We start from the raw sequence: 23,458 nt of genomic DNA, 5'->3' as shown, positions 1-23,458 counted from the left end.
ATGGATCACCTAAGGTCAGGAGTTCAAGACTAGCCTGGCCAACATATAGTGAAACCCCATCTCTACTGAAAAAAAATACAAAAATTAGCTGGGCATGGTGGTGCACACCTGTAGTCCCAGCTACTTGGGAAGCTGAGGCAGGAGAATTGCTTGAACCCAAGGGACAGAGGTTGCAGTGAGCCAAGATCGTGCCACTGCACTCCAGCCTGGGTAACAGAGCGAGACTCCATCTCTCACAAAAAAAAAACACAAAAAAACAAAAAAACAAAAAAAAACTTGCTAATGAACCAACATAGTCTCCTTGAGGGAAACCAGGTCCAGACTTGAACAGTTTAAATTTCACTCATCTTAATCCAGAAAAGGACATACTGGGGGAAGGCATCCAGATGTGCCCTAGTGGTTTTCCCAACTCTTCCCCTCTCCCCCAAGAACCCGGGCAACGCCCACCCCAAAACCCCCACCTCATAGTCAGAGCATTCCTGCTGATGTTACTCAGAATGTGTCAGGATCAGGAGGACAAGTGGGGGGGAGGCATGCAATGTGATCAGAACCCTATGATTTCTGATTCCTGAAATTAAAGACACAATGTGCCTTATGTTTGTATGTCTGGAGCTTAAACTATAGATTCCTCTAGTTGTGGGTGCCTGTTGTTTATGAACTGGAAAGGAATGATAAAGCCGCAATCAAGATCACACAACACAAGAAATTTTACAAAAGGAAAAAATATTTTGTTTGAAAATCTTTGCTACATGTCATTATTTTTGCCACTGTAAAGCTTAGCACAGATGCCAGCAATACAGAAATGGCCAACAAGAAAACAAAACAATCAAAAATAAAACCCTGAAGGAAAAGCAAAAACAAAACCCCCAGAGCATCTTCTCGCTATCCTCCCCTTCCCCAAAAGCCCTATAATAACTGTACAATATTATAGTCCTGATCACATTTAAAAACAGTCGATTATTAAAAAACAAGGGTTCTATTGGAAACTCAACTTTTTGGTTTCATAAATTGTGATATAAATATATATGTATACTGTAAGTGTGCACATAGAATAAAAAAATAAACTGTCTCCTTTTTTACTCCACTACCTGGCATCAGACTGGAGACATAAGGAAGGGAAACCCAGCAAATGGACATTCCTTTGGCCTCTTCAAGGCCATCCTTGCTCCTCAGTCCCCTATGACTACATTTAATATATCTTCTCATTAATTCAGTCTTGCACTTTAGCTACTGGCCAAAGCCAATTAAAAAAAGAAAAAAAAAAGCTGGTATCTACGACTGTTACCTGAGGAAGGTAAAGGGTGAGGGTAGTAACCTGTATCCACATTTATATGGCTATTGTCAATTACCAAGTGACCCTGTTGAGATGGGTGTCCAGGCCCCATCTATCATACGGAATTATGATACTTGCACTCTAAAGCAAAACCCAATCTCAAGATTGGAGGGAGCAAAGAGGAAAAATCTCTTAGGGCCAGAGAGACTTAAATCTCAGTTTCTTGCTAAACTGGGTATTTTGAGTATGGGATGAAAGAGGCTACTTTGCAAGAGGGCTTCGTATTTGGTTTACACTCCAACAATGAGGATTTTCACTGGGACGGCTAATCCAAGAAGTTGAGTTTCCATGCAGAAATAACCTCTACAGAACACACATCATATGTGATTCTGACAGAAAAATGCAGCATTATCTTTATGGCCAAGTCTTGGGTTCCAGAAAGTGTTTATCTTGCCAGCCTATTTAGGTAATGTTTGCAGATCTTCCAGATAAGGTGAGAGCACCAAAAGCAGGAGTAACCCAGCTTTATCACTGAATGTGTTCGATAACAGACAACCGTATTAACAGCCGACTTTCTATATTTGCTTTACAGTTGTATATTGGCTGGGCATGGACGCAAGCGCAGCAAAGACATTTATTTAAATATTCTTTGGCTGCAATACTAAGTGGAAAACACCTGGAAGATTTAACTCCTTAGGACTCTTTGAAAAGTACACAGAAAGACAAAGGTAAAATCGGGGACAAATTTTGCATAACTCCCTAATAGGGAGAAAGAGTGAAATACAGAAGCACATGCGTGTGCGCACACACACACACATACACGTACACACACATATACACTCTCTCACTTACTCACATGTTTCTTTCCAGAGGGATTGCTCACAGGCAGCAAAAAGAGCCTATGCTCACTTGCTAAAGCCCCATATATACCTACCATGTTTCATGGTCCTCAAATATGAGGACATTTCTCCTCTCCTCCACTCTCTTCAGAATTTCTTTCTAAAAACAAGCCATACTATCCAAGGCAAACAGTGGATGTCAGGTTCTTCTAACCTGCCTCTTGATCTTAGCACAAATCAACACTATACAATTTCAGGTCAGGAGACATAAGGAAAGGTGTTTTAACTTCACCCAGCCTTAAATTTTCAGAGAGTCCTAAAAGCCTTGGAGATTCATTCCATTTCTTCTATAAATGTTACCTTAGAGAGGCAACAGAGCAGGGGAACAGCCAGAAGGGAAAGGGGGTACATGTCAGGGGTGAGGAAAGGGAAAGGAGAGGAACTTTTATTCCGTTTACACAAAGATTTGCTTTTTAAAAACAAACAGTGATTTTTTTCTCCCCCACCCCTTATCCTCACCCCAATAGTTCTATTCTGAAAAGGGGGGAAACATAGTTAGATCAGGGAATTCTTCATTGTTGTAGCTGTTGCTCTGATCTCCCAGCATGGACAGCATCTCCTGATAAAAGAAAAAGATTAAGTTTGGGTCACACACCTTGATCTCTTACACTGACCAAGTTCTACTCCACCATTCCTCTGCACTACCATCCTTGACCCCGAGTCTTTGCTGTGCTGAGCTCTTAGCCTTCCTTACTTCCAACAACTTTGACTCCTTTAGATCGCAGCCTTTTTTCCTAATCCCTTCTGTCTTCCTCCTACAGTTCCACCTTTTTCCTTTTCCTAGTTCTCAATATTTTCAAAGGGAGAAAAATCTGCTTGCTGTATTTCATATAACCCCCTATAGACATATATGGAGTCTTGTTTTCCACCAAGACCTGTTTTGCTTTCTTTCAATCTTTGCTTTAAACCAGCTCTTCCTTTGTCTTGCCTAAGATTACTCCCTTCACTCTTGCAGTCCCTCAGGACTTGTGTAAATAGACCATTATGGCTATAATCATTATGTTCTATTTCATTTACTTTTTATAATTTTTTAAATGGAACACTTCATGAATTTGTGTGTCATCCTTACGCAGGGGCCATGCTAATCTTCTCTATATTCATTCCAATTTTAGTATATATGCTGCTGAAGCGAGCACTACTTTTTATTTTTAATCATTCTGTCTCTTTTAAACCCAAAGCTACTGGGACTTGGGTATGTGGAGCTATTTGAATGAGCTAAAGTAACTTTCTTTGGCATCTTCCTATAGTGCTAAATTTGTCTGTTCTGGTTAAATGGTATGTATCACACTCAATTCATACCCTTTTTTGTTTGTTTGACAGGGACAGGATCAGGCTAGTTGCTCAGCCTGGGTTTGAACTCATGGCCTCAAGTGATCCCCTGCTTCAGCTTTCTAAGGGGTGACATTATATACACAAGCACCACTGCATCTAGCTTCCGTAATCTTTTCAATAACTGACAGTGATCCCTACATTTATCCCTCTCTGTCTTCTCACATATACCCCCAACCAAACACCTCAATCGAGGCATGCTTCCTTCACTGTCTCTCCTCCTCCTGGACCCTTTCTAATTTCTGAAAGTCTTTTCACTCTCTTACCTGGAAGACCTCAGGCTGGCCAGGTTGCTGTGCTGACGGTTGTTGAACATGTTGCTCACTAGAACTTGAACGATGATGAGGCTGCTGGCCCTGCCACTGTGGCCAGACACCCACACCCTCTGCTGTCCGTGTCTGGAATTGTCCTGCAGTCTGTCCAGTCTCAGGAGCTAGAAATACAGCAAGGAAGAATAAACAACTCCAATCTACACAATTCCATTGTGTACTAATGCCACAAGTAAACAACTATAGGTAAGCCATTAATTTTACCTAGGATAACTCTGTCCTTCTCTCTGCCAATCAATGCCTTTTCTATCTCAAAACTCAGCCCTAAATTAATTCTTCTTCTCCAGGCAGCCTTTCCATAGAGTTCTTTACTCATTTAGGATAAATGTGCATACTATTAAATGTATAAAAATTTACATGATTTTTGTTATATGTGCTAAAGTATTTTTCATGTGGGTAGTTTTTTTTTTGAGACGGAGTTTCGCTCTTGTTGTCCAGGCTGGAGTGCAAAGGCGCGATCTCAGCTCACCGCAACCTCCGCCTCCTGGGTTCAAGCGATGCTCCTGCCTCAGCCGCCCGAGTAGCTGGGATTACAGGCATGCGATACCACGCCCGGTAGAGACAGGGTTTCTCCATGTTGATCAGGCTGGGGTTGAACTCCCAACCTCAAGTGATCCGCCTGCCTCAGCCTCCCAAAGTGCTGGTATTACAGGCGTGAGCCACCACGCCCAGCTGGTAGGTTTTAAATTCTAAATAGATTGTCACCTTGCATTTCCCTACAATCAGGTCAGTGTACCCAGAACACAGGCAAACAACTTTAACTACCAAATCCTTTCTCTTTAGCGGTGCGATTTTCCTGTTACTCTCCTTATGGTCTGGACTCACCAAAGTTAGATCCACGATTGGTGAGACTAGGGTAGGCAGCAGCACCAGGCGATGCAGTTGGAGCACCAGGGAGGGACATTGAGCTGAAGGAGGATGAAGTCTGAAAGCTGCCCACACCAAATTGGGAAGTACGAGTCTTAGCAGTAGCCTGGGTAGCCACCTGCTAAAGAGAGATGGAGAGGGGATACAGAACAAATACAGCATTAACATCATTGCGCATACCATGCCTATGAGAGTCAACACTGTCAATCACTGCATCCTTCTGAACCAAGCTCATCACTTATTTCCTATTGTATATTTCTTCCAGTTAACTCTCAATCTCTCTTGACACTATTTTTTAGGCAGCTGAGATAAAAATACAAAAAAGCAATGAACTATGGGATTAATAAAAGTTGTAAGAATTAAATGAAAGCATCTTATAAACTGTGAAGTTATATAAAACTAGAGGCATTCATAACAGTAAAGTATTATATGCAGGCCAGGCGGGGTGGCTCGTGGCTCATGCCTGTAATCCCAGCACTTTGGGAGGCCAAGGCAGGCAGATCACCTGAGGTGAGGAGTTCGAGACCAGCCAGGCCAACATGGTGAAACCCCCGTCTCTACTAAAAAAACAAAAATTAGCTGGGCATGGTGGCACGTGCCTGTAGTCCCAGCAACCCAGGAGGCTGAGGCAGGAGAATCACTTGAACCCAGGAGACAGAGGTTGCAGTGAGCCAAGATCACGCCACTGCACTCTAGCCTGGGCAACAGAGCGAGACTCTGTCTCAAAAAAACAAACAGCAACAAAAAAAGTACCATATGCAGAGAAAAACTACTCTGCACCATTATTCAGTCTGTTCTGCCTTCATTTTTCCTAATGATGTATTTTTTATAAAAACTATTTTCTCATGAGAGTTGTGTATATGCATTATAGAATATTCGGAAAGTGAAGGAAAATATAAAGAAAATAAGAATCATTCATAATTCCATGGTTAACATGTTTGGATAATTTCTTCCAGTTTCTATTTTCTCATGCATTTTGTACACAATTGAGATCATATTGCATATAACATTCTGGAACCTGCTTTTGGTTTTGACTTTTTAAAACTATTACTTGTATAACATAAATATATAGTAATATTAAAGAATCTTTCTTTAGACAATGTATTTATTGTGTGTTATATTATATATATGAATATTATATAAGAATTTTTCGGCTGGGTGCAGTGGCTCATGCCTGTAATCCCAGCACTTTGGGAGGCCGAGGCAGGCAGATCACGAGGTCAAGAGATCAAGACCATCTTGGCTAACACGGTGAAACTCCGTCTCTACTAAAAATACAAAAAATTAGCCGGGCATGGTGGCGAGCACCTTGTAGTCCCAGCTACTCGGGAGGCTGAGGCAGGAGAATGGCATGAAGCGGAGTTTGCAGTGAGCCGAGATCGCGCCATTGCACTCCAGAGCCTGGGCAACAAAGCGACACTCCGTCTCAAAAAAAAAAAAAAAAAAAGAATTTTTCAGCCAGGCGCAGTGGCTCACGCCTGTAATCCCAGCAATTTGGGAGGCCAAGGTGGGCGGGTCACAAGGTCAGGAGGTCGAGACCATCCTGGCTAACATAGTGAAACCCCATCTCTACTAAAAATACCAAAAAAAAAAAAAATTAGACAGGTGCGGTGGCGGGCGCCTGTACAAGGCCCAGCTACTTGGGAGGCTGAGGCAGGAGAATGGCGTGAACCTGGGAGGCAGAGCTTGCAGTGAGCCAAGATCGCGCCACTGCACTCCAGCCTGGGCGACAGAGCAAGACTCCGCCTCAAAAAAAAAAAAAAAGAATTTTTCAACTTTTTTGTAAGCAGACATCACTGTAAGTTAGTCATTAATTTTCTCCTTTGTTCCTGCCTTATGGAGTCCTAAACAAAGAGGAAACATCTTAGAATTTACTCCAAAACAAATCTGAAAATCAGACGTGCTCAAAATGTTCCAAGTGAGCAATTCTGATTTAAGGTGAAAACCACAGACTCTACTGAGATTTTTTTTTATTGTCTGTGATTTTTAATTAGCTACTCTCAACAAAGATGGAAATTGGAAACTGGAGAACAGGGGTTGGGGAGAAAGTATTTAAAATAGAAAACACTGATTTTACATATGGAAAAAAGCCTAAACAAACAAAAAATAATACACAGGGAACAAACAGATGATAAGTTTTACCTGGGCAGAAAAGCCTGAGCGGGTAGTAGGGGTCCAAGTTGGGGCTGCTCCTTGGGTGGGGTTGGAGTGGCGGGAAATCTGGGCCAACATCTGTCCTGCAGAAGCTGATGGCTGGACAATGGTTACAGGAGGGGCTAGGCCACTATTCCTAGGAGTGAATAAATGAGGTAAAAGATTAAAAGGATAGATTTATCACAGAAGCTAGGAATCAAAGGACAATCTAGTGCTATCCCTAGATCCCCTTGACTTCCTGCAGGTTAAGGAAAATTTGATAACAATTTGGAAAAGACAAGAAAGACTGACAGTCACACACTGACCAGGACACACAGAGATGGAGCCTAGAACATGGCAATAGGACAGGTGCAAAGAAATAGGAGGAAGAAAAGCAGCTTGTTTGCCTCACGCTAGGCCCTACAAGCTTCACTGCTTTTTCTGAAATAACCGGAGAAAGCAAGGGAAGAATAAAATTTGGATTCAGCAGCTGAATCCCTCAGGGCCCTGTAAAGCAGCACATATATACGGGGCTCACCTGAAATTCTCTGCCGGCCGGGGGGTAGGAGGGAATGTGTTGCCCTGGGAGAATAGCTGTTGGGTGGCAGGGACAGTGCTGGAGGAGATGCCTTTACTCTGATCTGTGGACCAAAAGGAGTTGGGGGAGGGCCAGTCAAGGGGCAGTATATTAGTTCAGCAAGTTCCTATTTACTCAGGTGGTATTATGATTAAGTGGAAATACACTGGAAGATTACTGATTGGGCAGTGGCGTGCCCATCAGTAAGTGATCTAAATGAGAATTTAAAAGGATAATGAGAAGGAACATACCCGCATTGATGTTATGATAGATTTCTGAAAATCTTGGATCTCTATCCTGGGCAAATAAACCATCTGACTTCTCAAGGGGCTTGCTGTGTTCTGGTCCTGTGGTTGTCACAGGCTGAACCACCTGTGGAATACAATGATAAAAATGACCATTAAAGATTTAACATGACAATTCAATAACCCTAAAATTCATATACAACATATGTACATTCTAACTAGTACTGGAGAACACTTCCTAAGTAAATACTCCCTACCCTCTTCAACGAAGAGGACACAACTCACCTGGGAATGATTGTAGCTGGCCAGTCCATCTCTTCCTGGTACCATGTCCAATTCTGTTTGCTGTTGCTGCTGCCTATACGTCAAAGGCCAGTTGAGAAGAGAAATAGAAAAAAAAATTTTTTTTTAAAGAATCTGGAGAAAGAACCTTAAAACAAATTAAACAGGCCAGGCATGGTGGCTCACGCCTGTAATCCCAACACTTTGGGAGGCCGAAGCAGGTGGATCACCTGAGGTCAGGAGTTCAACACCAGCCTGGCCAACATGGCAAAACCCCGTCTCTACTAAAAATACAAAAAATTAGTCGGGGGTGGTGGCAGGCACCTATAATCCCAGCTATTTGGGAGGCTGAGGCAGGTGAATCGCTTGAACCCGGGAGGCGGAGGTCACAGTGAGCCTAGATCGTGCCATTGTATTCCATCCAGCCTGGGCAATGAGAGCAAAACTCCTTCTCAAAAAAAAAAAAAAAAAAAAATTAACCAACCAAATAAAAAATATATGGGATTGCAAATGACCACCCCCCAGGTGACTGCTCAACAGATTATTATTTCACCCTTTCTTACCTGGGTGCCAGCTGTCCTGAGCCCATCTCCAGGGGTAAATTAGCTGTGGGACCTAGTTGTGGCCTCTGGATTGTGTTGGAGAGTGTAGGCCGTGGTTCTTGGCTAGAGTTCCTAGGAAAACAGAGTAGACAGTAAAGAGGGGGTGGAGGGGGAAGAAGGGGGGAGAGAGAGAAAAAGAATCAGATTCTGTATGTAAAGCTCTATAGATTCATCTGTAGGTGGAACAATCAATAAATCTTTCATTAAAGTCCAATCCTACAGTTAATCTAGGGAGTCAGTTTCAGCAAATAGAAACTATGTTCTATGACACAGGGGTCATCTTGTTGGGTTCTAACTCTTTCTAGGTATTCAAAACCTGGTTGTTGTGGATGTGTATATATATTCATATAAGGTATTTTTTAAAAGCATAGTTAAAAAAATGAAAGTACGTACACTGTAGATCAACAAAGACTATCTGGAGTGTGAGAATTTTATTCCTTCTCTTTGTATTTTTCAATACTTTCCACATTTTCTATAAAGAATATTTATTTAAAAATAAAATACTGGCCAGGCACGGTGGCTTACACCTGTAATCCTGGCACTGTGGGAGGCAGGGCGGATTGCTTGAGCTCAGGAGTTTGAGACCAGCCTGGGCAACATGGTGAAGCCCCGTCTCTACAAAAAATACAAAAATTAGCAGGCGTGGTGGCGGGCTCCTGTAGTCCCAGATACTCAGGAGACAGGTGGGAGGATCGCTTGAGCCAGGGAGGCGGAGGTTGCAGTGAGCTGAGATAGCGCCACCACACTCCAGCCTGGGTGACAGAGTGAGACACTGTCTCAATGAAACAAACAAACAAACAAATCCCTAAAAGCTAATTAAAATTAATCATGGTAGGGAAAATGATACATAAACATGGAGAAAGCAATTATTTCCAGAAACTCAAGTCCTTAAAACAACTTAAATTTTTAAAAATTTAAACAAAATGGAAACACAAAAATGATGGCTGTTGTGTAATATAAAGATGCAAAAAGACAAAAATAAAGAAATACAATGACCATGACCATCCACTTGAGTCCTAAGTTAATAAAAATTTCTAACGCAATCCACTCTGTTATACTAAGTTAGTTAGCAAAGAATTAAACTTTACAAGTTCTAAAGACTGAATTGGACAAAACTGTTGTCACTAGGTATTATTCATACTTGCTAAGTAGTCATAATCTGATCTTCAAGAGGTGGATTCAAGGCCAATTCTACAGAAAAAAAAGATTAAATGGCAAGGTGGTAACCTGACAATTGATACCTACTAGATGGCTATTATAAAAAAAAGGCAATAACAAGTGTTAACAAGGATGTGGAGGAATCAGAGCCCTTGTGCACTGCTCCTGGGAATGCAGAATGATGGGGCAGCTTTGGAAAACAGTTTGGCAGTTCCTCAAAAGGTAAAACAGAGTTACTATATGGCCAGCAATTCCATTCCTGGGTGGAATTCAAGAGAATAAAAACATATATCCACACAAAAACTACTAAACAAATATTCATGAAAGCATTTTTTCAGTTCCTTATCCCTATTTTATATATGGAAGCATTTTTGATAACCAAGAAGTAGAAACAATCAAATGTCCATTAACGAACATACAGACAGTATGTGGTATATCCATACAATGAAATCTTATTTGGCAATAAAAAGAAATGAAGTACTGATACATACTACAACATGTATCAGTACAGATAACCTCTGTAAACATTATACTAAGTAAAAGAGGCCAGTTACAAAGGAACTACAAAGTCTATGCTTCCATTTATACGAAACGTCTAGAACAGACAAATTTATAAAGACAACAGATTCATAGTTATACAGAATTTCAGAGCCGGGGGAAAGAACAGGGAATGACTGTTAACTGATCTAGAATTTCTTTTGGGGGAATGAAAATATTCTGAAATTAGACTGCAGTAAGTGTTACATAACTATGTGATATACTAAAAAACACTGTATACTTTAAATGGGTGAGGTGTATGGTATGTGAAATATATCTCATAAAACTTTTTAAAAAAGAAACTGAGAAAGAAAACTCAAATACAAAAGTGCAAAAGAGAGGAACAGTAACTAATGAAAGAGGAGGATGTAGCTATGCTCTAAAGAAAACTGACCAAATCAGGCCCACTGCCTGTTTTTCTAAATAAAGATTTACTGGAACACAGCCACATTCTTTCATTTGTCTATGACTGTTTTCATGCTACAGCAGAGTTGAGTAGGTGGAATAAAGACCACATGGCCCACAAAGCCTAAAATATTTACTATCTAGCCCCACTTATAGAAAGAGCTTGCCTACCCCTGCTCCAGAGGAAAATCCTGCCAGACTAGAGCAATAAACTGGTGTACAAAACATAATCCTTTCCAGAAAGCATTGATACATAGAATTGAAACTAAACCCTTCCATCTCAGGACCTAGTCTCTGAATTATTGTTTGTAAAATCTTACTCTGGCCAGGTGCAGTGGCTTACACCTGTGATCCTAGCACTTTGGGAGGGGGATGGACTGCTTGTGCCCCGGAGTTTAAGACCAGACTCTGCAACATGGAAAAATCCCATCTCTACAAAAAATACAAAAATTAGCCAGGCGTCTTGGTGGATGTCTGTAGTCCCAGCTACTCAGGGGACTGAGGTGGGAGGATCGCTTGAGCCTGGGAGGTTCAAGCTGCAGTGAGCCATGATCACACCACTGCATTCCAGCCTGGGTGCCTGAGCGAGACCCTGTCTGAAAAAACAAAACAAAACAAAACAAAACAAAAAAAACCTTACTCTACTCTGATCAACTATCCCAAATCCTATAAGCTGGAAAATGAGGAACTTCAAACTAATGGTGTTTAATACTAGAAAAGTAGAGGAGAAAGGGATAGCTTGATAAGACTAAGAAGAGTTGGTACATTAGAAATCCCAACACTGGAAAATGCCTATGTGATATTATGAAATACAACTGATTGCTCAACATGGAGGCTAGGGGCACTGACCCCTGTGCCATCGAAAATTCCACTGTAAACTTCTGACTCCCCCAAAACGTTACTACTAATAGCCTACTGTTGGCCAGAAGCCTTACCAATAACATAAACAGTTGAACACGTTTTGTATGTTGTACGTATTATGTACTGTATTCTTACAATAAAGCTAAAGAGAAAATGTTATTAAGAAAATCATGAGAGAAAACGCATTTACAGCACTGCACTGTATTTATCGTTATCATAAGCTTATATCATCTTACAAGATGACTTACAAGATGAGTCATCTATATGAAGTGGCAAGCAACCACAGATGCAGACTTCATTCTACAGTACATATCAAGCAATTCACCTTTTTCTTATAATGTCATGACTTTTCCCTGCTTCTTGGGAAGACTTCCAGCATCACTAGTGGCACTTCATACTGTTCCCAAATGTTATTCAAGGTTTCAGTATTGCACTAAACACGATGAAAAATATGCAAGAACCATGAGATTTCACTTTTTACTGCAATATGCAATTTACTGGAGTGAATTGCTCATGAAGAGATGATTAGCATCACACAGCATTTTAAGCAAACTGGCAACAATTGAGCAATAGGAGGTGGCTACCAAATTATTACAATAGTACAATATATACTATAGTTAACTTTACGCAGTTATGATTTAAAACTGCATCTTTACATTTGTTTACATTTATTTCAACTACAAATGGTGCCATTGTACAAATGGTGTGTATGTATACGTTGTGATACATTTTTACTTTTTTTTTTTTTTTGAGATGGAGTCTCCCTCTGTCACCCAGGCTGGAGTGCAGTGGTGTGATCTCAGCTCACTGCAACCTCCACCTCCCAGGTTCAAGTGATTCTCATGCCTTAACCTCCCAAGTAGCTGGGACTATAGGTGTGTGCCACCTCGCCCAGCTAATTTTTGTATTTTCTTTGTTTTTTTTTCAGTAGAGACAGGGTTTCACCACGTTGGCCAGGCTGGTCTCGAACTCCTGACCTCAAGTGATCTGCTCAACTCGGTATCCCAAAGTGATAAAGTGATGGGATTACAGGTGTGAGCCACTGCACCTGGCCAGCATTTTTACTTTTTATAATAGATTTGTATATGTTGTATGGTAGTAAATGATAAAATAGACTAGAATTTATATATATTTAATACATTCATGCATGACATGCCTAACTTTTTCTAATTTTTTTCAATACATCCAAGCTATGTAACTTATTTTTGGGTTTTTCAAATTGTCACAAATATTGAAAGAATTTTCTAATATATTTACTGAAAAAAATCCATGTATAAGTGGACCTGGATTTTTACCAATTAAAATCTTTGGAATCTTCAGTGTGATAACTGTCTTTTTGTCTGCTAATGAGTTGACTGAGGGCTGGCAACCCCTAGGGAGCTTTAAGATGGGGGCTCGTCTCTGGAAAGATCAAAGCAAAATTAGAGGGCTGGGACTTTTAGCCCTAACCCTCAACCTCATGGAGGGGAGCGATACCTAAGGTTAAGCTGATCACCAATGGCCAATGATTTAATCACTCATGGCTACATAATGAAATTTCCATTAAAACCCAAAAGGACTGGGTTTTAGGAGCTTCTTGATAGGTAAACACATGGAGATCCCTGGAGGGTAGCCCACCCAGAAAGAGTTTGAAAGCTCTGCGCTCCTTCCTCCTTACCTTGCCCTATCTATCTCTTCATCTGATGTACAAAGTATCCTTTGTAATATCCTTTATAATAAACTGGTAAACATAGGTGAATGTTCCCTGAGCCATTCAAGCAAATTGACTGAACCCAAGTAGGGGGTCATGGGAGACAGGTGGTCAGTCAGATGCACAGGTAAAACAACCTGGGGCTTGCAACTGGCATCAGAAGTGGGAGCAGTCTTGTGGTACTGCATACACAAATTGGGGGATCTGATGCTATCTCCAAGTAGATAGTGAACTGAATTGAATGGAAGGACACCCAGCTGGTGTCCACTACTGATTGCTTGATTTCTTTTTTCTTTTTTTTTCTTTTTTTTTTTGAAACGGAGTCTCGCTCTGTAGCCCAGGCTGGAGTGCAGTGGCGTGATCCCAGCTCACTGCAACCTCCACCTCTCAGGTTGAAGCGATTCTCCTGTCTCAGCCTCCAGAGTAGCTGGGACTACAGGCGCATGCCACCACGCCCGGCTAATTTTTGTGTTATTGCTTGATTGTTTACCCCTCACATAGGGCATCAGAAGTGTTTTGTGTTGTGAGAACAGATGAAAAACAGTTTTTTCACACTCCTGTATAATACATACTTCACATTGGTGTTGGTACAGATGATGTACTCAATTTCATCTGAGTAAGGGTTCTGGAAAGTAAAGGAGCTGGTTCTCATCCAGAGCCATTCTTGGTTCTTAGACCGGAACCGGAACATGACAGACAGCACTTGGCCTTTTAATTTCACTACCTGAAAAAGTTTTCATGCCATCAGTGGAACTCACAGAAAATTTTCATTACAAAAATAAATAAAAATTTTCCAATTTCTACAACTCTTGTCATTGTCCTTGAGGCACCAATATTTTTCAATATTAAAACAAAATGAGAGTAAAACCTAAGTGATTAAACATGGAAGCATATTTCTCACATTTCCTTTCAGAGACTTAAGATTTTTGTTTTTTTTTTTTGAGACAGAGTCTCCCTCTGTCACCCAGGCTGGAGTGCAGTGGCACGATCTCTGCTCACTGCAACCACCACCTCTCAGGTTCAAGCGATTTTCCTGCCTCAGCCTCCCGAGTGGCTGGGACTACAGGCGCGTGCCACCACGCCCAGCTAATTTGTTGTATTTTTAGTAGAGATGGGGTTTCACCATGTTAGCCAGGATGGTCTTGATCTCCTGACCTTGTGATCCGCCCGCCTCGGCCTCCTGAAGTGCTGGGATTACAGGTGTGAGCCACTGAGCCCAGACTTTTTTTTTTTTTTTTTTTGAGACAGAGTCTCGCTCTGTCACCAGACTAGAGTGCAGTGGTGCAATCTCAGCTCACTACAACCTCCGACTCCCTGGTTCAAGCGATTCTCCTGCCTCAGCCTCCCAAGTAGCTGAGATTACAGCCACGTGCCACCACGCCCAGCTAATTTTTGTATTTTTAGTATAGATGGGGTTTCACCATGTTGGCCAGGATGGTCTCGATTTCCCGACCTCGTGATCCGCCTGCCTCGGCCTCCCAAAGTGCTGGGATTACAGACGTGAGCCACTGAGCCCAGCCAGAGACTCAATCTTTCTTATTAGGTTGGTGCAAAAGTAATTGCATTTTTTGCCATTAAAAAAATGGCAAAAATCACAATTTCTTTTGCACCAACCTAATACTATTCTAGTCAAATAGGAATAATAACTTATTTCCAGGAAAGAAAAGACTGTTTCCCTACTTCCCTTAGGAAATCCATTAAAGATACTCTGACCTAGCTTTACAAGTCTATACCAGAAATTTGGTAAGTTTAAGGACACAGAACATAGCTTACATATTGCTCTTTAATCCTATTTTTTCCCCTGAAACCTGAGAACATGTTTTCTTTTCTTTTTCTTTTTTTTTTTTTTTTTTTGAGATGGAGCCTCGCTCTGTCGCCAGGCTGGAGTGCAGTGGTGCGATCTTGGCTCACTGCAACCTCACCTCCTGGGTTCAAGTGATTCTCCTGCCTTAGCCTCCCGAGTAGTTGGGGACTACAGGCGTGCACCACCATGCCCAGCTAATTTTTGTATTTTTAGTAGAGACTGGTTTTCACCATGTTGGCTAGGCTGGTCTCAAACTCCCGACCTCAAATGATCTGCCTGCCTTGGCCTCCCAAAGTGCTGGGATTATAGGTGTGAGCCACTGCACCTAGACGAGAACATCTGTTTTCACAGCATCTACAGAGGTTTCCATAAATAAAATTAAGTTGGCTTTAGTCTTGTTTTGCTTTTATTTTTTAAAAGTAATTTTAAGTTATTTTATTTTTTATTTTATTTTACTTTTAGACAGTCTTGCTCTATCGTCCAGGCTGGAGTGCAGTGGGGCAATCTTGGGTCACTGCGACCTCTGCCTCCTGGGTTCAAGCAATTCTTGTGCCTCAACCTCCCAAGTAGCTGGGACTACAGGCATGAGCCACCATATCCAGCTAATTTTTGTATTTTTAGTAGAGACAGGGTTTGAAGATGTTGGCCAGGCTGGTTCAAACTCCTGGCTTCAAGTGATCACCTGCCTCAGCCTCCCAAAGTGCTGGGATTACAGGCATGAGCGACCAAGCCCAGCCAATTTTAGGTTATTTTAGGTACTAGTCTCATGGAATAGAAAATAATCTTTTAACTCTATATTCCAAAAATTAAAAAAATAAAAATAAAAAAACAGTATTAGAAGCTAACCACTTATTTTGTAATACTATGTATCAAATACTGGGTGATGTGTTTTATATTCACTACCTTATTTAATCTTCCCAACAACCGTCTGAATTTAGGTACTATTAATATATTCATTGTATCAATAAGGACAGTACTGAGAATTAAAGAGGTTAATTAACTTGTCTAATACAAAGTAAAAACTGTTATCAAAAGCCATGTCTATAAAATTCACCAGATATTTTCAGGAGCTGGAGCCTGAGAATGACAATTAACAGTCAGCTTATATAATTCATTACAACTCTCACTCATCCATAAAAGAACGGTCTAGGCTGGGCGCAATGGCTCATGCCTGTAATCCTAGCACTTTGGGAGGCTGAGGTGGGTGGATCACGAGGTCAGGAGATCAAGACCATCCTGGCCAACATGGTGAAACCCCGCTTCTACTAAAAATACAAAAATTAGCTGGGCGTGGCAGCATGTGCCTGTAATCCCAGCTACTTGGGAGGCTGAGACAGGAGAATTGCTTGAACCCGAGAGGCAGAGGTTACAATGAGCCGAGATTGCACACTACACTCCACCCTGGCAACAGAGCTAGACTCCTTCTAAAAAAAAAAATAACTATATAAAATGAATTTTTCTACTACAAGCTTAGTGAAGTATACAATTTTCTTTTTTATCTTTTTTTTTTGAGACAGAGTCTAGCTTTGTCATCCAGGCTAGAGTACAGTGGCATGATCTCAGTTCACAGCAACCTCTGCCTCCCGGGTTCAAGTGATTCTCATGCCTCAGCCTCCTGAGTACCTGGGATTACAGGCATGCACCGCTATACCGGGCTAATTTTTTGTATTTTTAGTAGAGATGGGTTTCACTGTGTTGGCCAGGCTGGTCTTGAACTCCTTGCCTCAAGTGATCCACCTGCCTCAGCCTCCCAGAGTGCTGGGATTATAGGCGTGAGCCACCGTGCCCAGACGAGGAGAACATCTGTTTTCACAGCATCTACAGAGGTTGGGCGCATGAGCCACCATGCCTGGCCCATTAGTTTAAATACCTTAAAGACAGCTCCTTGGATACAGTTAATTGAATACAAGACGGTAAATAGCCAAAGCCAAACAGAAATATCTTGGCCATTATCCATAATTTCAAAGTATTAGTCCTTTTCTATTCCTTAAAAATGCAGATTAACTACTAAAGAACATAAAACTGTAGTGCCTGCTACAGTGTTCAGTTAATCAGTAGTCAATATTTATGGAGTGAATATGATAAATATTTATTCAGAACCAAACCAGGAAAAAAGTTACCTGTTGGAAGCTGTCTCTTAGAAGCTGCTGGTCTTCAGGATGACAGAATTCTACAATATTCTTTCCTAAGAGTTCCTAGAATAGAGAAAGAAGAGTAAGATATATACTTTTTTATTTATTTATTTATTTTAAGATGGAGTTTCGCTCTCGTTGCCCAGGCTGGAGTACAATGGCGCGATCTTGGCTCACTGCAGCCTCTACCTCCTGAGTTCAAGCAATTTTCCTGCCTCAACCTCCCAAGTAGCTGGGATTACAGGAGTGTGCTACCACGCCTGGCTAATTTTGTATTTTTTTTAGTAGAGACGGGGTTTCACCATGTTGGTCACACTGGTCTCCAACTCCTGACCTCAAGTGATCCACCCGCCTCGGCCTCCCAAAGCGCTGGGATTACAGGTGTGAGCCACCGCACCCAGCCAACATATATAATTTTATGGTCATCTAACTGGCCTGGTCCATCAGCTGGGGACCTGGATTTTATTTCTTCTGTTTTAATCCTAAGATTATAGTTAAGTGAGGAGGAGAAAAAAAAAAGACAATAAACAAAAGATGAAATCTACTAAAAAAAGGCAGAATCTGTTAAGGAGCTGGCTTCTAAAATATTTTTCTTTTTCAGAATATTATACATTTATTTTAATGAATTATAAATTTTAGATATAATTTACATTCATAATTCAGCCATTCTAAGTGTATGATTTGATGATTTCTAAATTTATACAGTTGTGCAATGATTACCACAATCCAGTTTTAGAACACATTCACTGCCCCAAAAAGTTCCCTTGTGCCATCTGCAGTCAATCTCTGCTCCCACTGCCCTCCCCAGCCAACCACAAATCTGCTTTCTGCCTCTCTAGTTCTGCTATTTCTACAAATTTCATACAAATAAAACAACACAATGTGGTCTTTTGGGTCTGGCTTCTTTCACTGAGCATGGTATTTTTGAAGTTCATCTACATGGTTGCATTATCAGTAGTTTATTTCTTTTTATGCTCAGTAGTATTCTAACATGGATACAACACAGTTGTGTATTCATTTACAAAATATTAATGGACATTTAAATAGTTTTCATTTTTTTGGCTATTATGAATAATACAGATATGAACTGTGTACAAATCTATGTGTGAACATGTTGTCATTTCTCTTAGGTAGATACTCAGGAATAAAATTGCTAGGTTATAGGATAAGAGTATGTTTAACTTTGTAGGAAACTGCCAAAATGCTTTTGCAAAGCTAGTAGCTATACCATTTTACATGTCTATCAGCAATGTATGAGGGTTCCTTCCAGCTTCTACACATTTTCACCAATACTTTTTGATTACAGCCATTCTAGTGGGTATACAGTGGTATCTCATTGTGATTTTAATTTGCATTTTCCTAATGGTAAAAAGATGTTGAGCATCTTTTCATGTGCATAAATGCATATTTATTCTTCAGTCAAATGTCAAGTCTTGTGCTCTTTTTTTACCAGCTGTTTGTCTTAATGAGTTGTTTATATATTCCTGGTACAAATCCTCTTTCAAGTATATGATTTGTAACTATTTTCTCTCCATTTATGTCTGGTCTTTTCATTTTCTTAATAATATCCTTTAAAGAGGGCAAATTTTAATTACAATTAAATCCAATTTATAATTTTTTTTCTTCTGTGAATCATGCTTTTAATGTCATGTAAGAAATCTTTTGCCTAACTCAAAATCACAAAGATTTTCTCCTAGGAGTTTATTTGTAACTTTAGCTCTTACACATTTAGGCCTCTAAGCTGATTTTTGTAAATTGTATGAGGTAAGATCTATGTGTTTTCATTTTTGGGTGTTTTTTTTTTTTTTTTTTTTGCATACAGATATCCAATTGTTCCATTTGTTAGAAATATTTATTTTATCCATTGAATTGTCTTGTCACCTTTGCTGAAAATTAGTTGACAAGGATAAGAATAGACCTTGTCAACTTAGTTTAGCTGAAAATTAGTTGACAAGGATAAGAATAGAATATTCTGGTCTATTGATCTATATATCTATCCTTACACCAACACCACAATGTCTTAGTAATAGCTTTATAGTTAGTGTTGAATCAGGTAGTGTAAATTCTCTTTGTTCTTTGTTTTCAAGACCTCTTTTTCACCAACCTCTTTCACATAGCCACAGCCAGAAGTCCTTCCGACCCACAACAGTTTTAAAAGTTTATATGATGCGTCAATTCAGAGATGGCTAACTGCTCTGTTGCACGAGTAAATTATAATAACTGGTGCTAAATCTGCATGTTTTATGGGCCATTATTCATTTAGATAATTACATGAATTATCTAAATGTGGCTATACTGGTATAACTAATTAATATGAGTACCTTTGAATCATTATCTGTATTAATATCAATAACAAAATATAAATACATATTTGTACCTGCTGCTCCCACCTGGTTTGACAAGCCGTATTTCTCTACATGAGATGACAGTCCTAATAGGAAGCTGAAAATAATGTTAGGTACTAACAGAATATGATGATCTCTTTTTCTCAACTGAGGTTGATATGTTTTGGCTGTCTTAGGAACTACATGATTACATAATGTCAACATAGCCAAAGGAAAATGGAGGCCTAATGGAGCTCCAGCTCCTCACCTGTGGCTGGTAGCCAACAGTAGCCACACAGCGGTGATCCACAAAAGTGAAGATACCCTCAACGTTGTGTCGGGAGATGAACTCTGTTGGTTGACAAACATTACTCATGTCTGTACAGTTGGGAGAACTAGTTACCTGAGAGTGAAGAGATAAAAATGAGGTAAAATGACACCATTATTTACAGATGTATTTCCTATCTCCTCATGGTCTCTTGCATAGACATAAGATTCCCAGTTTTAGGACTTTCTAAACTTTCACATTTTATCCAAAAAGGAGAAAAAAATGACAATCACAATCAGACAAGGCATAAGGTCTAGCTCTACTCCCATACATTTACACTCTACCAAGTTAGTAAAGTAAGAATAAAGTTTATTCAATCTAAAATCCACATACTTTCATCTGGCTAGACTGAACTCATTACTCAGGGTACAAGTAACCAAGAAACTTATCTATACTTATGAAAAATCAATATAATTCCACTTTTCTATTGTTAGTCAGGTAATGATAAAATGAAAAGGATCTTTCTTTTTTTATATGGGGCAAAGGAAATTAACTGGAAATAGAAAATTAAGCATAGTAAAGCTAAAATTAAGACAAGGGGAAAAAGATCTCCCTCCTCTCATACTTTTCAACTTCTACTTAAATCCAAGAATAGCAACGGTCACTATAAATGCCATATTCCTTCAAATTTTGAGAGTTTTATGGAATTCTTCATTTGTATTCAGAAAGTAAAAGAAAATTAACAGGAATGAATCCTGAAGATCTGTTCTAATTGAAAGGGGATATAGATGTGGAAAATTCATACTTGCCTGCAATCTGCCAATGGCCACTAGGCAAAACTTGCTTCCCTGGCCAGCCTCTGGGTCATCATCTGGGAGGGAAACACCTTCAGAAAGGTGAGGTTAAAAGGTTTAACGGAGACCTCCAACTCAAATGCCTTCAAAACTCAGACAAGTAAAGGTCAAAATAGACCTATTTATGGGCCAGGCACCGTGGCTGACGCCTGTAATCCCAACACTTTGGGAAGCCAAGGTGGGCGGATCACTTGAGGACCAGCCTGACCGACACAGTGAAACCCCATCTCTACTAAAAATACAAAAATTAGCCAGGCTTGGTGGCATGCACCTGTAATCCCAGCTACTTGGGAGGCTGGGGTGAGAGAGTCACTTGAACCCAGGAGGCGGAGGATACAGTGAGCCGAGATCGTGCTACTGCACTCCAGCCTGGGCGACAGACAGAGTGAGACTCCCTCTCAAAAAAAAACCAAAAAGCAAAACAAAACAAAATACATCTAGTTATGAAGAGGCTAAGCATAAAGCAATAGAGAATGATAAATAAGAATAAAAATAAACAATTATATAAAATTTACCATATATGCCAGTCATTGTTTTAAGTATTTACATATATATTAATTCCTACATTTTACCTATGTTAATTATAGTAAACTGGAAAATACAAGTCCTATCCAGAGTATTCTAAAAAACTATGCTGGCCAAATATGGCACATATGAAGACATCCATTCTATGACCACGTTATAGGCAGAAAATTTATGCTTTGCCTAATCTGTAACTTTTAAAGTTAGCAAGCAACCCAAAATGAAGTTATACCAACCATCAATAGTTATTCATGTCCCTTGGAAAAGAGAAAAACCAATGTTTTACACAGAAAGGGAAGAAGACTGCATTTCTCCCGTTTTTGCATAGTTATATTCTTTTTATCCAGAAAAATAGTATTCCTTGATGCTACACAGAGGTATGAAAGATCACATACTTTAAATGTGTGGTTTATATAGTATATAGACTAAGTAGTTCAAATGTCATTACTACTTCAGTTAAATTTTTTAAAATTACATTAATTACTTTTATTGGGTTACCTGCCATATGCCAGGCACTGGGCTGGATGCTTTCCTTAAATTAAATCTAATCCTCACAAAAACCTATACAGGATGTACTAACTCTGAATTACAGATGAGAAAACTGAGCTTTATAAAGGTCAAGCAACTTACCCTAGGTGATGCCACTAATAAGTAACAATGACAGGAATCATATCCAGGTTTTTCCACATCCAAAGTTTAACCTCTTTCCAAAACACATCACCTTGCTTCTCTTTTCTCTTAGTTTCTGTCTCCCCAAAACCCCTACTTTCCAATAATACCCAGGCAGCAGGGAAGTAATAAAGTTGCTAAGATTTGGAAACTCTGACAAGCCAACTTAAAACGTTGATCCCTGCAACCCAATCACCTTTCTCACATTCCTTGTTTGACCTCAAGTTCTAGTAAAGCTAATCTGCTCAAAGCTTGATTTAAAGCCTTTGCAGAGAATATCCTCTTGATAAATTATTACAATAAAGGCATTTTCCCCTTTTCCCTCAAAGTCTTGTTCCTACTTTAGAAATCTTTCTCAAATTAACTGCATTCAATGTCTATGTTTCTTTGCAACAAATGCTTAGAATACATATGTTCAGTATAAATTTGTGCATATAAAAACCACATTCTGTGACACAGCCAATACTGAATCATTTTCCAGCCTGAGTTATCTATCTCCTCAACTGGTATAAAAGCTCAATAATGGAAGGGAAGGATTGTACATTTTCTTTTCCTATTTTCTTTCATTTTATACAAAAGTACATTTCATATACCAGGTATATAATAAATATTAGCTTTCATGGACTCTGTGAGGAACCAACTGTACCAAGGGGAAATATTTACTATTTCACTTTCTTACCTGCTGGGGGCCAGGCCTTGATGTAGCCTGTGCAGTGGACCACCACGAAGTGAGGTTCCCCATCCTTTACAGAGCCAAGTCCATTCCTAGAAGAGTTTCAGGAGTTTGGAAAAAAAAAAAAAAAATCTACCCATAAAACTCAAAGGGCAATGCTGGCTTAGTACTTTTAAGTTTAGGCTCTTAGGAGTTTAGAAAACAGGATAATCATCTTTCCCACCCAAAAATGACCACCACATTTTTACCCTTGCCAAAGTAAAGTAACCAAAAGGTATGCAGTAGGAGGAAAGTAGGTAAAATAGCATAGCAACTTCCTTAAACAGGATTTTCAAGAGAAGTTTTAGAAGTTTAGGAAAATATTGCCAGAAAAAAAGTAAGTGGGAGGTAAGGGATGTAAGTGGGAGGTAAGGGATACAAGTGAGGGCTGCTGAAGGAACGACTACAGTAAGACAGGTAAAAATGTGATGATCTCTGCAGGCATTTGGCCATCCGTTTGGTTTTCACCACTTAGGATCTCACCTGCATCTGTTCCTCACAAAGCTCAGCCTATTCACAGAAACTGGGTCCACAGAACTACTGCCACACCTGTTTCAAGGAACAAAGAGATTAAAAGCAATCAGACTGCCCTATCAAAGAACTTTCCATAGTAATAGCAGAATAACAGGCTCTGGATACAACTAGACATAGAAAATTGGTAATGCTACTAATAATGAAGGATAAAGATAGGTCAAGTTTAGTATTTCTAGAACTTTTAGAATTTAAAGTCAAAATATTCCATATGTTCTTCATATGCAAATATTCTCAACATCAAGAGTTGGCAAGCTTTTTCTGCAAAGGACCAGATAGTAAATATTTTCAGCTTTGTGGGCCAGAAAATCTGTTGCAACTAGTCAACTCTAGCATTATAGCATGAAAATAGCCATAAATAATATGTAAAAATATGGGCATGGCTATGTTCCAATAAAACTTTATTTACAAATAAAGGGCTGTGGTTTGCTTACTCCTGCTCTACATTAACCACA

General features: G+C 39.8%; 1 protein-coding gene and 1 non-coding gene across 16 annotated transcripts in view; both read right to left on the bottom strand.

The window, feature by feature from the left end:
- Positions 1–706: 706 nt before the first annotated feature.
- ARNT (aryl hydrocarbon receptor nuclear translocator) overlaps positions 707–23,458 on the bottom strand; it is a 64,532-nt gene continuing 41,780 nt past the window's right edge. For 9 of the 15 annotated variants that reach the window (XM_054554920.1, XM_024247697.3, NM_001131803.1 and 6 more), the window contains 14 exon segments: positions 22,956–23,021; positions 22,440–22,525; positions 20,525–20,601; positions 19,716–19,850; positions 17,112–17,186; positions 13,760–13,911; positions 8,498–8,608; positions 7,938–8,010; positions 7,659–7,779; positions 7,369–7,471; positions 6,840–6,987; positions 4,656–4,818; positions 3,768–3,934; positions 707–2,731 (listed from right to left, as the gene is read on the bottom strand). In XM_054554920.1, coding sequence (XP_054410895.1) covers positions 2,642–2,731; positions 3,768–3,934; positions 4,656–4,818; positions 6,840–6,987; positions 7,369–7,471; positions 7,659–7,779; positions 7,938–8,010; positions 8,498–8,608; positions 13,760–13,911; positions 17,112–17,186; positions 19,716–19,850; positions 20,525–20,601; positions 22,440–22,525; positions 22,956–23,021 — 1,567 coding nt within the window. In that variant the 3' untranslated portion in view covers positions 707–2,641. 15 annotated transcript variants of the gene reach the window in all.
- On the bottom strand, positions 3,201–3,308 carry LOC112130947 (U6 spliceosomal RNA). The gene has a single exon (XR_002913115.1). It is a non-coding gene; the product is annotated as a U6 spliceosomal RNA (small nuclear RNA).

This window comes from Pongo abelii, chromosome 1 (genome assembly GCF_028885655.2).
Source record: "Pongo abelii isolate AG06213 chromosome 1, NHGRI_mPonAbe1-v2.0_pri, whole genome shotgun sequence".
Lineage (NCBI taxonomy): Eukaryota > Metazoa > Chordata > Mammalia > Primates > Hominidae > Pongo > Pongo abelii.
Note: the sequence above shows the minus strand (reverse complement) of the source record. Positions and strands in the feature narration are given on the sequence as shown.